The 14,520-nt window shown below is 51.3% G+C and overlaps 1 protein-coding gene across 11 annotated transcripts in view; it reads right to left on the reverse strand.

Annotated features, from left to right (window-relative positions):
* LOC144686390 (disintegrin and metalloproteinase domain-containing protein 23-like) overlaps positions 1-14,520 on the reverse strand; it is a 198,610-nt gene that overhangs the window by 123,032 nt on the left and 61,058 nt on the right. For all 11 annotated transcript variants that reach the window (XR_013577924.1, XM_078551539.1, XM_078551537.1 and 8 more), the window contains exon 5: positions 744-826. Coding sequence is in view for 10 of the 11 variants with exons in the window: in XM_078551539.1 (XP_078407665.1) it covers positions 744-826 (83 nt within the window). In the remaining variant the exon portion in view is untranslated. The remainder of the gene's footprint in view (positions 1-743; positions 827-14,520) is intronic.

The raw sequence follows: 14,520 nt of genomic DNA on the forward strand, positions 1-14,520 counted from the left end.
CTGGAGGCCCAATCCAGAGAACTGGCAGGCTTGAAGCCTCAGTAGTGCCAACAGGAGAGTTGGTGCTGCTGAGGCAGGTCAGAAACCTTGAGGGTGCTTCAACATGGAGGCAACCCGGAGGGGTAAGTAGATACAATAAATTCAGGATGGGCTAGGGCAAAAGGCTCCGCCAATCAGAGGGTTGCCACAGGGAGGCCGCTTCCGTGAAGCTGGGGGCCTCCTCACATGCAAAGGGACAGTTTACCTGAAAGGCTGTTGAGCAAGCCAAATGTCCTCAGTCTCTGTTATAACACTGATCTACTAAAGAGGCCCTGCTATGAGTTTGTAAACTGTCCCTTTGGATTTACACTTGCTTTTAGGGGGATGGGAGGTGTCAGGTAGAGTGCATCGAGCTGCAGAGTTAAACTCGCCCTATAGGCCTTACAAAGCACCCTCATTGTGGGACATCTCCATTTCCCCAGGTCCTGCATCCGTCCCCTGGTTTTCTAGGAGCAAGGCTGCCAGCTGTGTGTCACATCAGGGCAGCTTTCTGTCATCCACCAACAACAAGGTTTAGCCACACTCCGTCCTTTCCAATCCATTGATCTGGGTTGGATTTGAACTTTGGCGCTAAGAGGCGAAAGGGCTGTGGGCCAAGCCCAACCGTTCCCCTGAGCGACCTTTCACTATGAACTCAGTAACCCCAGGGTTAAAGCTGCACGTCCCACGCGGTCTTTGCAAGGAGAGCTCCCGGTCATACTTACTGAAGCCCATCGCAAGTGGACAGTGCAACTTTGGACTTGGCGATGCCTCGTATCTGCCCATGATAGTAACAGTGTTCTCCGCCCTGAGGGGAAAGAAATATAGTTGAAGCATGGATACAGGCCAAAGCCCACTCGGCTGCCATTAACACCAAAGCACCCTTTCCAATTAGTAGAGAGAAATTTGGTGGCAATTTTAATCTACCTCGCTGGGTGCAAATCCCACCTGGTCAGGTGGAACAATGTTTTTTATACCCAGTAATCCATTCCCCCCCACACCTGATATTAAATCAGACCATGCCACACCAAATCTCGTCCGACAGGTGGGTTACATCAACATTGGTCAACGTTATAATGTCAATGTTAATAAGCAACACTTTGCAGAACCAAATGAGCTTTGATGTCCTTGTGGCCGTAGACTCCTGGCTTCTCGCTTGTGTGCAGTGCATTCTGGCAGGCATGTCTCACGGTTGGTGCCATACCTACCTTTGCACCGTAACTATAAAACAGAAAAACATATAGCCGCTTTCATGACCACTAGATGTCTTAAGGCGCTTTACAGCCAATGAGGTACTTGTTGGAATTGGGCAGCAAAGCTGCGTACAGCAATGTCCTATAATCGGCAATGTGACAATGATCAGATAATGTGTTTTTAGTGATGTTGGATAAATACTGGGGAGAACTCCAATGCTCTTCCTCAAAATAATGGGCTGAATTTTACCAACTCTTTGCGGGAGGTGCTGGGAGGAGGGAAGACTTGGCAAAATGGCGCAGGAAGGCGTCCAACATCCTAACATCCTCCATGCCACTTTGCCAGCAGCGGAAAAGGTAATGACGGGCCATTGGCTTGGAGTCCATTTCAGTGGCTGATTGAGGGCCTATTTCAGCCTCCGTGGGCATTTTGCCCACATCGAGCAGGTCCTCCACCGTGAGGGGGGAATGGTAGGTAAACCCTGGCAGCCTCCATAGTTGGAGGAGGCTGGTGGGGTGGGGGGGGTGGGGGGGTGGCAGGGGGAGGCGCTGGTTTCCTTTTTGGTCACTGGCTCAGGGACGGGCTCACCCAATGGCAACTGCCACCCCCGCAGCACCAGTGTCACCTGCCCTCACCAACCAACCCTCTCCCCACCCCCCTCATCAGGGCCTGCCTGACTGACCCCGCCACCCTACTTCCCACTTAACTGTTTGCAAAGCGCCCTCACTCCGCAGGCGCAACCTCAGCATTGGCCGCCCCTTCCAACGGCACTGCTGAGGTGCCAGGCCTCTGATTGGGCTGGCAACTCCTTGCTGCGGGTTGGGGTTGGGGGGTTACTTCAATGGCTGCAGCTTCCATTCCTGCCGATGTGGAGGTCAAGCCCTGCCCCCTACAACCATTCCCAGCCTTTACTGTGGAACCCCTGCCACCTCTGTAGAATTCCACCTGATGTTTCGGTTCCACCTGAGGAGGCAGCCCGGCTGCAGTTTAATGTCACATCCCAAAGGGCGGCACCTGTGACAATGTAGCTCGCCCTCACTGGGAATGTCAATCTAAATTATGCATTCAAGTTCTGGCTTCAGACTTATGACTCATAGATATGAGTGCTGGCAACTGAACCAGGGCAAACTATAGCACCGTAACCTCTACCCTCGGCTAAGATCAGCTGACTCAGCAGAGATGGGGGGTTGAGCCTGAAACCTTCTGCCCTGTATAGTTTTCGTATGATCTACATGGCGCCTTTAACCACTGGTCATCAGGAGAATCTTTAAATGATCCTCCTTGGCTAATGTGCTCCCATTCCTCAAGCAGACAGCCTAACTTCTAAGTAAACAACAACTTGCATTTATATAGTGCCTTTAGCAGTAGAACACCACAAGCTGCTTCACAGGACGGTAATCTGATCAAATTTGACACCGGGCCACATAAGGAGATATGAGGTTTTATGGAGGCGAGGTAGAGGAATAGAGAGGTTTAAGAGGAGAATTCCAGAGCCCAGGACCCAGGCAGCTGAAGGGACGGCCAACAATGGCAGAGTGAAGGAATTCAGGGATGCAAGAGAGGCCAGAGTTGGAGGAAGCCAGAGATCTGGGTGGGTATTAAGACTGGTAGAGGTTAGAGAGATTGGGATGGGGGAGGGGCTGTATGGCAACATGAACTAGGCTTGGTGGTGCCTGGCCACTATAGAATGATCCACCACCTAAAGGATATACCATTATAAACAGAGGCAGCAGAACAGAATTAATTATTAACACATGAGCAGTTCTGCTGCACACAACTGTGGAAGGACTGGACAGGAAAGGCAGAAGCAGACTTATTCCAGCAGTTGAGCCATTGAGTACAATCAGCCATAGGTACAGGGTTAAATGTAAGAGATTTTAAACAGAACCCAAAAGAAACTTGTTCACAGAGATTTGTGAGGAACTCACTTCCTGGGTTAACGTTCAAGACAGCAATATTCAAAATTAGATGGGATGGTTAATTAAAGGGTGTGGGATAATCGTTATCCCTTTAATATCAGATTCAAAAACCTAGGGACAATAATATGTCTCATAATTAACTTAATTTATTATCGTTTCAAAACCTTCATTTTTAAGATTACATAAAGAGCAGTACACGAAGCTGAGTTGCAAAAGTGCACCTTGAACATCTAGAATATCACGTTCCGAGAACTTCTCATGCTCTGCTTGAACACGCTCAAAGCTTTTTTAAATTTATTTTTTCACGGGATGTGAGTGTCTCTTACAAGGCCAGCATCTGTTACCCAATTACCCTTGAGACGGTGGTGGTGAGCTGCTTTCTTGAACCGCTAGAGTCCCTGTGGTGTAGGTACATCCACAGTGCTGTTAGGGAGGGAGTTCCAGGATTTTGACCCAGTGACAGTGAAGGAACAGCGATATATTTCCAAGTCAGGATGGTGTGTGGCTTGGAGGGGAATTTGTAGGTGGTGCTCTTCCCATGATAACTCCCAGGATGTTGATTGTGGTCCAACTGGGATCTCCCTTGTAACCCTCATTTACACCATTTAGCAAACTGGCAACCTCATGCTGTCTAATTCTTGCTGAATTTTAATATTACCTGCCTGGTCCACTCAGCAACCTTCTTGAACTTTGACCTTACTTTAGGAATGTCACTGTGATCGAAAGACAGGATTTGCCAACACGCACTTCTAATCAATTCTGATCAAATTATATTGCTAACGAACGTTAACTGCCCTGTCTTCGTTCAATTTGAAAAACAATGCAAAAGCATTGCTATATTCTTACAAAGAGAAGGAATATGGGAAAGGATGGGGAGATAATGGCATAGTGGTGATGTCACTGGACTAGTATCCAAAGGCCAGCTAATGCTCTGGGGATACTGGTTCAAATCCCACCACGGCAGCTGGTCAAATTTAAATTCAGTTTTTAAAAAATCTGGAATATAAAGCTAGTCTCAGTAATGGTAACCGTGAAACTATCATCGATTGTTGTAGAAACCCACCTGGTTCACTAATATCCTTGAGGGAAGGAAATCTTCCATCCTTGCCTGGTCTGGCCTACATGTGACTCCTGACCCACAGCAATGCGGTTGACTCTTAACTGCTCTCAAGGGCAATTAGGGATGGGCAACAAATGTTGGGCTTGCCAGCGATGCCCACGTCCCACAAACGATTATTTTAAAAAATATGATTAGGGCCATTTGCTTGCGTCGAGGGTAAATGCTGGCATGAACAGTGTGGGCCGAATGGCCTGTTGCTGTGTTGTAACGTTTATGTTTTTAAGTACAGTGCAAGCACAATGGCACTTAAACTATTCATGGGGCTTAGGTTTTCTCATGTACAGTTACTGTGACATTACAGATAAAATGATATGGATATCTATGTACCAGACAGGGGAATCAGGTGCAACTCCATCCCATGGACTTGACACTGAGCTGAGCTTATAACCCTATATCCCCTCCATCGTTAGGACCTCATACTTCCATCTCCGTAGCATCGCCCATCCTCATCCCCGCTCCAGCCTATTTGCTGTTGAAACCCACTTCCAAGCCTTTGTTACCTCTAGATTTGACTATTCCAACACTCTCCTGCCAGATTTGTACTGACCTCCTCCATAAACTTCAATTCATCCAAAACTCTACTGTCTACCCTATCCTAACGCGCACCACGGCCCTGTTCACCCGTCCCTCCTGTGCTTGCTGACCGGTCCGGCAATGTCTTGATTTTAAAATTCTCATCCTTATTTTTCAATTCTTCCATTTCCTCCCCCTACCTATCTCTGTAACCTCCTCCGGCCCGACAACCTTCCGAGGTCTTTGCACTCTTCAAATTCTGACCACCTGCATACCCTGATTTCCTTTGCTCCATCGCTGGCGGCTGTGTCTTCAGTTGCCTAGGTCCCAAGCTTTGGAGTTCCCTCCCCTAAACCCCTCTAACTCGCTTTACTCCTTTAAGATGTTCTTTAGAACCTCCTTCTTTGGCCAATTTTAGTCACCTGCCCTAACAGCTCCTTATTTGGCTTGAAGCTTTGTTTGATTACAGGAAGCGCCTTGGGATATTTTACTACATGAAAAGAGCTATATAAATGCAATTTATTGTTATTGCTAAATGCCAACGACAGAACCAGGATTTACTGAATGGCCCATTAGAGCCAAGGTGCCAGTCTGTGGGTTTGGCACTTTGCCTCCTGCTGTCAACTCCCAAAACGGAGGAGCAAAACTCAAACAGCATTTTTTGGGAATTAGCTTTGGTGGCTGGGCAGAGTGGGGAGGTACTCTGAATTCAACGAAAATTCCAAATTCCAGGACGCCATCGTGGTTTTTCCATGGACATCACTGGGTTTTCATAATAAAGTATTTCAATTTCAGCAAGCAAGCAGATCCATGTTAAACGCACAGCAGACTGCACAGTAAATCGCACAGTCTGAAAGATTTCTGCACCATGAGATTCTCACTGCAGTGCTACTCTAACAGTTGGCTCGCAACACACTGATATCAGCATATCACAGATGGGGAGCATTTGGTGCATTTGTTAGACACAGAACACTCTGTACGCATCTGAAAGAAAGGCTTGCAGTTATATAGCACCTTTCACTACCTCAGGACATCCCATGGCAACCAATGAAGTACTTCTTGAAGCGCTGTCACTGTTATAATATATTAAATGCAGCAGCCAATTTGGTGCAGAGCAAGGTCCCACAAACAGCAATGTGATGATGACCAGAAAACCTGCTTTAGAAGATGCTGGTCAAGGGATAAACATCGGCCAGGACACCGGGGAGAACTGCCCTGCTCTCCTTTGAAATAGAGACACTGAATATTATACGCCCGCCCTGAGAAGTAAAACAGGACCACAGTTTTAACATCTCAACCGAAAGACAGTCCGGCACTCCCTCAGTGCTGCACTGGGGGTGTCAGCTTGGATTATGTCTCTGGAACATATACTTGAACCCAGAATCTTCTGGTTCAAGAAACGAGAGTGCTACCCACTGAGCCACAGCTGACACCAGTTCAGAGTAGGCATGGTCCCATGCTGAAAAATTGCCCCTAACTGGGCACCAGTTGTCATGACCACAGAAAGAATTGGAATCACGTCATACTGCTGCAGTAAGGTAGCTCGTGCATCCAGTTGATGCACTTTGGTGGGATAGGTACCTTACCACGTCATGTCATACGCGGCCTGGGAACACTTAACAATGGCTCCGGGAGTCTGCAATGTAAAACAAGCCAATTTTCAGCTCCAGTGTCCCCTGTGGAGCACGAAACCCTGCAAATGTTTTTTTTTAAATACCTAAAGTATTGTTAAAAATAATTCCTGAAAACACAGCACTTGTAGAAACACAACAATCAGGTTTTTAACTGAATACGTTAACAATAAGGGGCATAATTAAAATGACAAAGTGCTTTGCTGTCCAGAGGCTAACTGAATAATCCCTACTTAGGATAGCTGTTTCACTTAAAAGTTGTTCTTCTATAATAATTGATTTTAATCGATCCCATCCTCCCCTGTCCCCCATAACATCGTCAAGAGCTCTATTTTGGAATCCAGCCTCCCCACAGCTTGCCTATCACCTCATGCAGTTCCTCACCGCCCACCACAATAACCTATATTTGGATTGCGAAACGTATAATTTGCATATAAAATGTGCAGCCCATTGCTGGAGCTGCTGTGGTAAGCACTAGCTTAATTCCGTCGGCCCGGGGATGCAGTTGTAGCTTACAGCTCCCTGAATATGCAGCAAAGGGGGAATGACGCCAGCAAAAATAACCGATCAATAAGTCAAAGGTGCATGAGCCGTCAGGCATGGAGGTGAAGGATGTCACAGCTGGGGAAACGAATAACATATGTCCCCCCTTTTGTCAGCATCAAACTCTCTACTCGGCCTCTTGGCTAAGATCAAGTGTAGTGTTGCAGGGGCGACACCATGGTCCTGCCATGGCAAGGTCGGGATGGAAGGGCGAAAACCAATCGCAATCCGAATTCATACCGTGGGTTACCTATCACCGTCCGAGTCACGGTGAACCACAGCGACGAAGGAGGATCACCTATGGATCGGGGCTTCTTCACCAGGAGGATCCTGTTGAAGGCGTGCGGCTTCCAAGCTACGGAGATCTTCACCCTGCACGACTCCCGCAAAGGTGGTTATTTTGACGTCACGTTCAAGCAAGTGGCAGACTGCGTCCGGCTCCTGAGGGTGTTCGAGGAGAAGAGAGACCTGCCGGAGATGAAGATCCTGACGGCGGAGCCGCACTTTTCTCTGCCGTTGCAACGGGAACGTGAGGTGATGGTGCATGTGTACAACCCCTTCGTCCCTGTCGCCGACGTGGTCACCTTCCTCACCAGGTACTTCGATAAGGTGGGGAGCGGCACTGAGATTCGAGACGACTTGGGGATCTGGACAGGCAAACGCCTGTTTAAGGTCACGCTAAAGACCGATGGTAAGGGAGCCATTTTCCACCCTCCTTCCAGTTTCGCAATCGGGGGAAACCGTGGCTACCTGGTCTACGCTGGGCAACCCAAGCATTGTCGCTCATGCGGCAAGGCTGGTCATGTGGCGGCCAAATGCAGCGCCTCCCTCTGCAAGATCTGCAAACAGGAAGGGCACCAGACAAATGACTGCAAACAGGCCAAGTGCTGCAACCTGTGTGGCGAGGCAAGTCACCTCTACAGGACCTGCCCCAAACGCTGCCGTACTTACGCACAGGCAGCCAAAGCCGACCACGGGGAAGCAGAAGAAATGTTCCGTGTCACTCCAACCACCAAGGCCCCCAGGGAGCTCAACGGGACAAAGGAGGACACAGAGAGAGACAAGGTGGAGAAAGAGATTGAGGCAACAGAGAGCCAATCAACAGCACTACCCCCTGAACCTTCCAGTCCTCAGGACAGCGAATCAATGGAGGAGGAGGCAGCAGTGGAAAAGCAGCAGGGGGAGTGGCGGACGGTGAAGAACAAGAAAAGTAAGAGGGAGCGAAGAAGAAGCAAAGGCGTTTCCCAGAGAAGCGGCAAGAGGCGTCTCCCATCCGACACGGATGACAAGGGCAGCAGCTCTTCGGATGAGGAAGTGCCAGAGCGGCACCGACAGAAGAGGCGGCAAAGCTCCAGGGCGTTGGAGGACGATACACCCGAGCTCCAGAAAATTGGAGACAACAAGGAGACCAGCGCACCCCAACTTGGCCTGCAACCTGAGGAGGCCAGTGCACCACAGCCCCTGGAATCTGGGAGCAGTGAGGCAATCATCGCACCCCAGCTCCAGGAAGCCGGGAACAGCAACACCCCAGAGGGGGTGAGTTTTGGAGAAGCTTCTCCAGCAAAGGTCATCTCAAAATCCGCTCACTACGTGAACCTCCAGATGCCACTGGAGCAGAACACGGCCAAGGAGATCTACCTCAGCCCATCCAAAGTGAAGGAATTTGAGCTCACTACGGGTATGAAGGAGCAGACTAAAGGTCTGGGACTCTCAGAGACAGTGGGTTTGGTAGGAGAATAAATGCTTTAATATGGGTTTAAAGATTGTATCCATAAATGTGCGTAGCATTAAATCTACTACGCGATGTGTTGCGACCTTGGACTACCTAGCCAAGGTCAAAGCTGACCTGTTGTTTCTGCAGGAGTGTGCGATACCGCACCTCAGCTCCTACAGGCAATGGTCACGATGGTGGTCCCACGGGCCATCGATCTGGTCGGGCGGAAACGACTCTCGTTCCTCCGGCCTGGGTATTCTGCTGCGGGGAGGCAACTTCACCGTCTCCGAGGTCAAGGAGGTGGTGGGCGGGCGACTCCTGGTAGCAGACGTAATGTACAAGAACGCTCCACTCCGGTTAATTAACGTGTACGGCCCGGCACAAGGGGCTGAGCGGCTGGAGGTTTTTCAGCAGCTCCCACTGCTGCTGGCGACCTCCAGGCCGGTCATTCTGGGCGGGGACTTCAACTGCATCATCGATGCGGCTGGACGATCCGGCAGGGCCGGAAGCAGATTGGACGCTACGTCCAGATCCCTGATGGAAACAGTTAAGGATGCCAAGCTGCACGACGTCTTCAGCAACCCTGCAGACGGAGCGCAGCGTAGATACACCTGGTCGCGGCCAGACGGGTCCATTCGTTCCAGGATAGACTTCCTGTTTGTGTCCCGTGCATTCACAGTCAGATCCACCGAGGTCAAGCCGGTGTTCTTCTCTGACCACTGCCTCCTACTGGCGGACTGCCACTTGGAGGAAGACCTGAGGGTGGGCAGGGGGGCATGGAAGCTAAATGTGCAACTGCTGACCCCAGAGAACATTGAGGAGCTCAAGAGGGATTACAAAGGTTGGAGAACCGTGAAACCCCTCTTTGAGTCCCTGACACACTGGTGGGAAGTGATCAAGGGAAGCATCAAGAGGTTTTTCATCCTCAAAGGCACCCAGAAAGCTAGAAAGGAACAGAGGGAAATGTCCCGACTCCAGGAAAAGATGCAGAATCTGCTCCGGCTGCAGTCGATGGGGGTCGATGTCAAGGAGGAGCTCCAAGAGGTGAAGGGCCAGCAAGCCTCGCACTTTGCCTCGGAGGCCTCCAAGATCATCTTCCGTTCCAGAGTCCGCTCCGTGGAGCAGGATGAGACGTGCTCACGTTTCTTCTTCCAAAAGGTACACAGAGAGCGCTCTGTGATCAGCAGCCTGAAGGAAGAAGACGGCTCAGTAAAGTCATCACGGTCCGACATTCTGAGGATCAGCAAATCCTTTTATGCCGGACTGTATGACGTGAAGCCCACGGACAGCACGGCCTCCCAGTCCTTCCTGTCCTCTATCACGGAGGTCCTAGACCACAGTACGCGGGAGAGCCTAGACAAACCGCTAACTCCTGACGAACTGACTAAGGCCCTCGAGTCCTTCGAGAAGAGTAAAACCCCCGGAAGCGACGGCCTGCCGGCGGAGTTGTATTCGGCTCTGTGGGACTTGATCGGCCCAGACCTGCTAGAAGTGTACGAGAGTATGCTCCTGGCCGGCAGCATGTCAGAATCCATGAGGAAAGGCATCATCACCCTCATCTACAAGCACAAGGGGGAAAGGGAGGAAATTAGAAATTGGCGACCCATTTCACTGTTGAATATGGACTATAAGATTCTGTCCAAGGTCATCGCCAACCGGGTCAAATCCGCTCTGGAATTGGTGATTCACCCTGACCAGACCTGCTCTGTGCCAGGCAGGAAGATCTCTGACAGCCTGGCGCTGCTCAGGGATACGATTGCCTATGTACAGGACAGGGGTGTGGATACCTGCCTCATCAGCTTGGATCAGGAGAAGGCCTTTGACAGAATATCGCACACCTACATGGGGGATGTGCTCTCCAAAATGGGCTTTGGGGAGGGAATTCGAAATTGGATCCAACTGCTCTACACTAACATCAGTAGCGCAGTCTCAATCAATGGGTGGGAAACAGATAGCTTTCCGATTAAATCTGGAGTCAGGCAGGGCTGCCCTCTCTCGCCTGTCCTTTTTGTGTGCTGCATAGAACCCTTTGCCGAGTCCATCAGGAAGGATCCGGGCATAAGAGGAGTGACGATCCCAGGCAGTGGAGGCACTCAGGTAAAAGCCTCCCTGTACATGGACGACGTCGTCGTCTTCTGCTCGGATCCGCTGTCGGTGCGCAGACTGATGCACGTCTGCGACCAGTTCGAACTGGCCTCGGGAGCCAAGGTAAATCATGGGAAGAGCGAGGCCATGTTCTTTGGGAACTGGGCTGACCGATCCTTTGTCCCCTTCACTGTCAGGGCTGACGGCCTGAAGGTGCTGGGGATATGGTTCGGAGGGACCGGGGCATGCGTTAGAAACTGGAAGGAGCGAGTGGCTATGGTGAAAAGGAAACTGGGCATGTGGGAGCGACGCTCCCTCTCCATTGCGGGTAAGAACCTGGTCATCAGGTGTGAGGTACTCTCGCTGTTGCTGTACGTGGCGCAGGTCTGGCCCATTCCACACTCCTGCGCGATGGCGATCACTCGAGCCATCTTCCGCTTTATCTGGAGGTCGAAAATGGATCGTGTCTGCAGGGACGCGATGTACAAGCCTCTAGATAAAGGGGGAAAAAACGTGCCCAACATCGCCCTCATACTGATGGCCACCTTTGTGTGCGGCTGCATCAAGCGGTGCGTAGACCCTCAGTACGCAAACACCAAGTGTCACTACGTGCTGAGGTTCTACCTGTCCCCGGTGTTGCGAAGGATGGGTCTGGCCACGCTGCCGCGGAACGCTCCAAGTAGTTGGACCGTACCGTACCACCTGTCCCTGGTGGAAAAATTTATGCAGAAAAACACCTTTGACCACAAGTCCATCAGGCAGTGGTCAGCACGTAACGTCCTAGAGGCCCTGAGGGATAAGGAGAGGGTGGACCCTGTGGGATGGTTCCCCGAGCAGACTGTCAAAGTCATTTGGCAGAATGCCTCATCGCCAGAACTTTCCAACAAGCACCAAGACGTAGCTTGGCTGGTGGTGAGAAAGGCCCTCCCCGTCAGATCCTTCCTACACGCCAGGAGTCTCACCCCCTCTGCACGATGCCCTCGAGGTGGCTGTGGTGGGGAAGAGACCGTTGTTCACCTCCTGGTGGATTGTGCCTTTGCAAAGAAAGTCTGGAGAGAGATGCAGTGGTTGCTGTCGAGGTTCATCCCGAGCAGTTCTGTGACACAGGACTCTGTGCTCTACGGGCTGTTCCCAGGGACACACACCGAGACAAACATCAACTGCAGCTGGAGGATCATCAACTCGGTGAAAGACGCGCTTTGGTCTGCCCGAAACTTGTTGGTCTTCCAGCACAAAGAGTTGTCCCCGACCGATTGTTGCGGACTGGCACAATCCAAAGTCCAGGACTACGTGCTGAGGGACGCACTAAAGCTTGGGGCAGCTGCCGCAAAGGCGCAATGGGGAAGGGTCGCTGTCTAAGACCTTTCTACCACAGCGCACCGAGAGACTGGGAACTGTTTAGAGCCCCTCGGGCTGTACAGATCAAAATGAAAGGCTGTAAATGACTGTAATATTGTTTGTACTGATGCACCTGGTGATACATTTTGTAAAAGTTTAACCTGGATTGTACCCTTGTAATGTTGTTTTTGAAATGGTTTTGAATGTGATTGAAGATTTTTATGAATAAAGTATATTTTTACAAAAAAAAAAAAAAAAAAAAAAATCAAACTCTCTACTCGGCCTCTTGGCTAAGATCAAGTGTAGTGTTGCAGGGGCGACACCATGGTCCTGCCATGGCAAGGTCGGGATGGAAGGGCGAAAACCAATCGCAATCCGAATTCATACCGTGGGTTACCTATCACCGTCCGAGTCACGGTGAACCACAGCGACGAAGGAGGATCACCTATGGATCGGGGCTTCTTCACCAGGAGGATCCTGTTGAAGGCGTGCGGCTTCCAAGCTACGGAGATCTTCACCCTGCACGACTCCCGCAAAGGTGGTTATTTTGACGTCACGTTCAAGCAAGTGGCAGACTGCGTCCGGCTCCTGAGGGTGTTCGAGGAGAAGAGAGACCTGCCGGAGATGAAGATCCTGACGGCGGAGCCGCACTTTTCTCTGCCGTTGCAACGGGAACGTGAGGTGATGGTGCATGTGTACAACCCCTTCGTCCCTGTCGCCGATGTGGTCACCTTCCTCACCAGGTACTTCGATAAGGTGGGGAGCGGCACTGAGATTCGAGACGACTTGGGGATCTGGACAGGCAAACGCCTGTTTAAGGTCACGCTAAAGACCGATGGTAAGGGAGCCATTTTCCACCCTCCTTCCAGTTTCGCTATCGGGGGAAACCGTGGCTACCTGGTCTACGCTGGGCAACCCAAGCATTGTCGCTCATGCGGCAAGGCTGGTCATGTGGCGGCCAACTGCAGCGCCTCCCTCTGCAAGATCTGCAAACAGGAAGGGCACCAGACAAAAGACTGCAAACAGGCCAAGTGCTGCAACCTGTGTGGCGAGGCAAGTCACCTCTACAGGACCTGCCCCAAACGCTGCCGTACTTACGCACAGGCAGCCAAAGCCGACCACGGGGAAGCAGAAGAAATGTTCCGTGTCACTCCAACCACCAAGGCCCCCAGGGAGCTCAACGGGACAAAGGAGGACACAGAGAGAGACAAGGTGGAGAAAGAGATTGAGGCAACAGAGAGCCAATCAACAGCACCACCCCCTGAACCTTCCAGTCCTCAGGACAGCGAATCAATGGAGGAGGAGGCAGCAGTGGAAAAGCAGCAGGGGGAGTGGCGGACGGTGAAGAACAAGAAAAGTAAGAGGGAGCGAAGAAGAAGCAAAGGCGTTTCCCAGAGAAGCGGCAAGAGGCGTCTCCCATCCGACACGGATGACAAGGGCAGCAGCTCTTCGGATGAGGAAGTGCCAGAGCGGCACCGACAGAAGAGGCGGCAAAGCTCCAGGGCGTTGGAGGACGAGACACCCGAGCTCCAGAAAATTGGAGACAACAAGGAGACCAACGCACCCCAACTTTGCCTGCAACCTGAGGAGGCCAGTGCACCACAGCCCCTGGAATCTGGGAGCAGTGAGGCAATCATCGCACCCCAGCTCCAGGAAGCCGGGAACAGAAACCCCCCAGAGGGGGTGAGTTTTGGAGAAGCTTCTCCAGCAAAGGTCATCTCAAAATCCGCTCACTACGTGAACCTCCAGATGCCACTGGAGCAGAACACGGCCAAGGAGATCTACCTCAGCCCATCCAAAGTGAAGGAATTTGAGCTCACTACGGGTATGAAGGAGCAGACTAAAGGTCTGGGACTCTCAGAGACAGTGGGTTTGGTAGGAGAATAAAGGCTTTAATATGGGTTTAAAGATTGTATCCATAAATGTGCGTAGCATTAAATCTACTACGCGATGTGTTGCGACCTTGGACTACCTAGCCAAGGTCAAAGCTGACCTGTTGTTTCTGCAGGAGTGTGCGATACCGCACCTCAGCTCCTACAGGCAATGGTCACGATGGTGGTCCCACGGGCCATCGATCTGGTCGGGCGGAAACGACTCTCGTTCCTCCGGCCTGGGTATTCTGCTGCGGGGAGGCAACTTCACCGTCTCCGAGGTCAAGGAGGTGGTGGGCGGGCGACTCCTGGTAGCAGACGTAATGTACAAGAACGCTCCACTCCGGTTAATTAACGTGTACGGCCCGGCACAAGGGGCTGAGCGGCTGGAGGTTTTTCAGCAGCTCCCACTGCTGCTGGCGACCTCCAGGCCGGTCATTCTGGGCGGGGACTTCAACTGCATCATCGATGCGGCTGGACGATCCGGCAGGGCCGGAAGCAGATTGGACGCTACGTCCAGATCCCTGATGGAAACAGTTAAGGATGCCAAGCTGCACGACGTCTTCAGCAACCC

Source organism: Cetorhinus maximus, chromosome 11, assembly GCF_964194155.1.
Source record: "Cetorhinus maximus chromosome 11, sCetMax3.hap1.1, whole genome shotgun sequence".
NCBI classification, from domain to species: domain Eukaryota; kingdom Metazoa; phylum Chordata; class Chondrichthyes; order Lamniformes; family Cetorhinidae; genus Cetorhinus; species Cetorhinus maximus.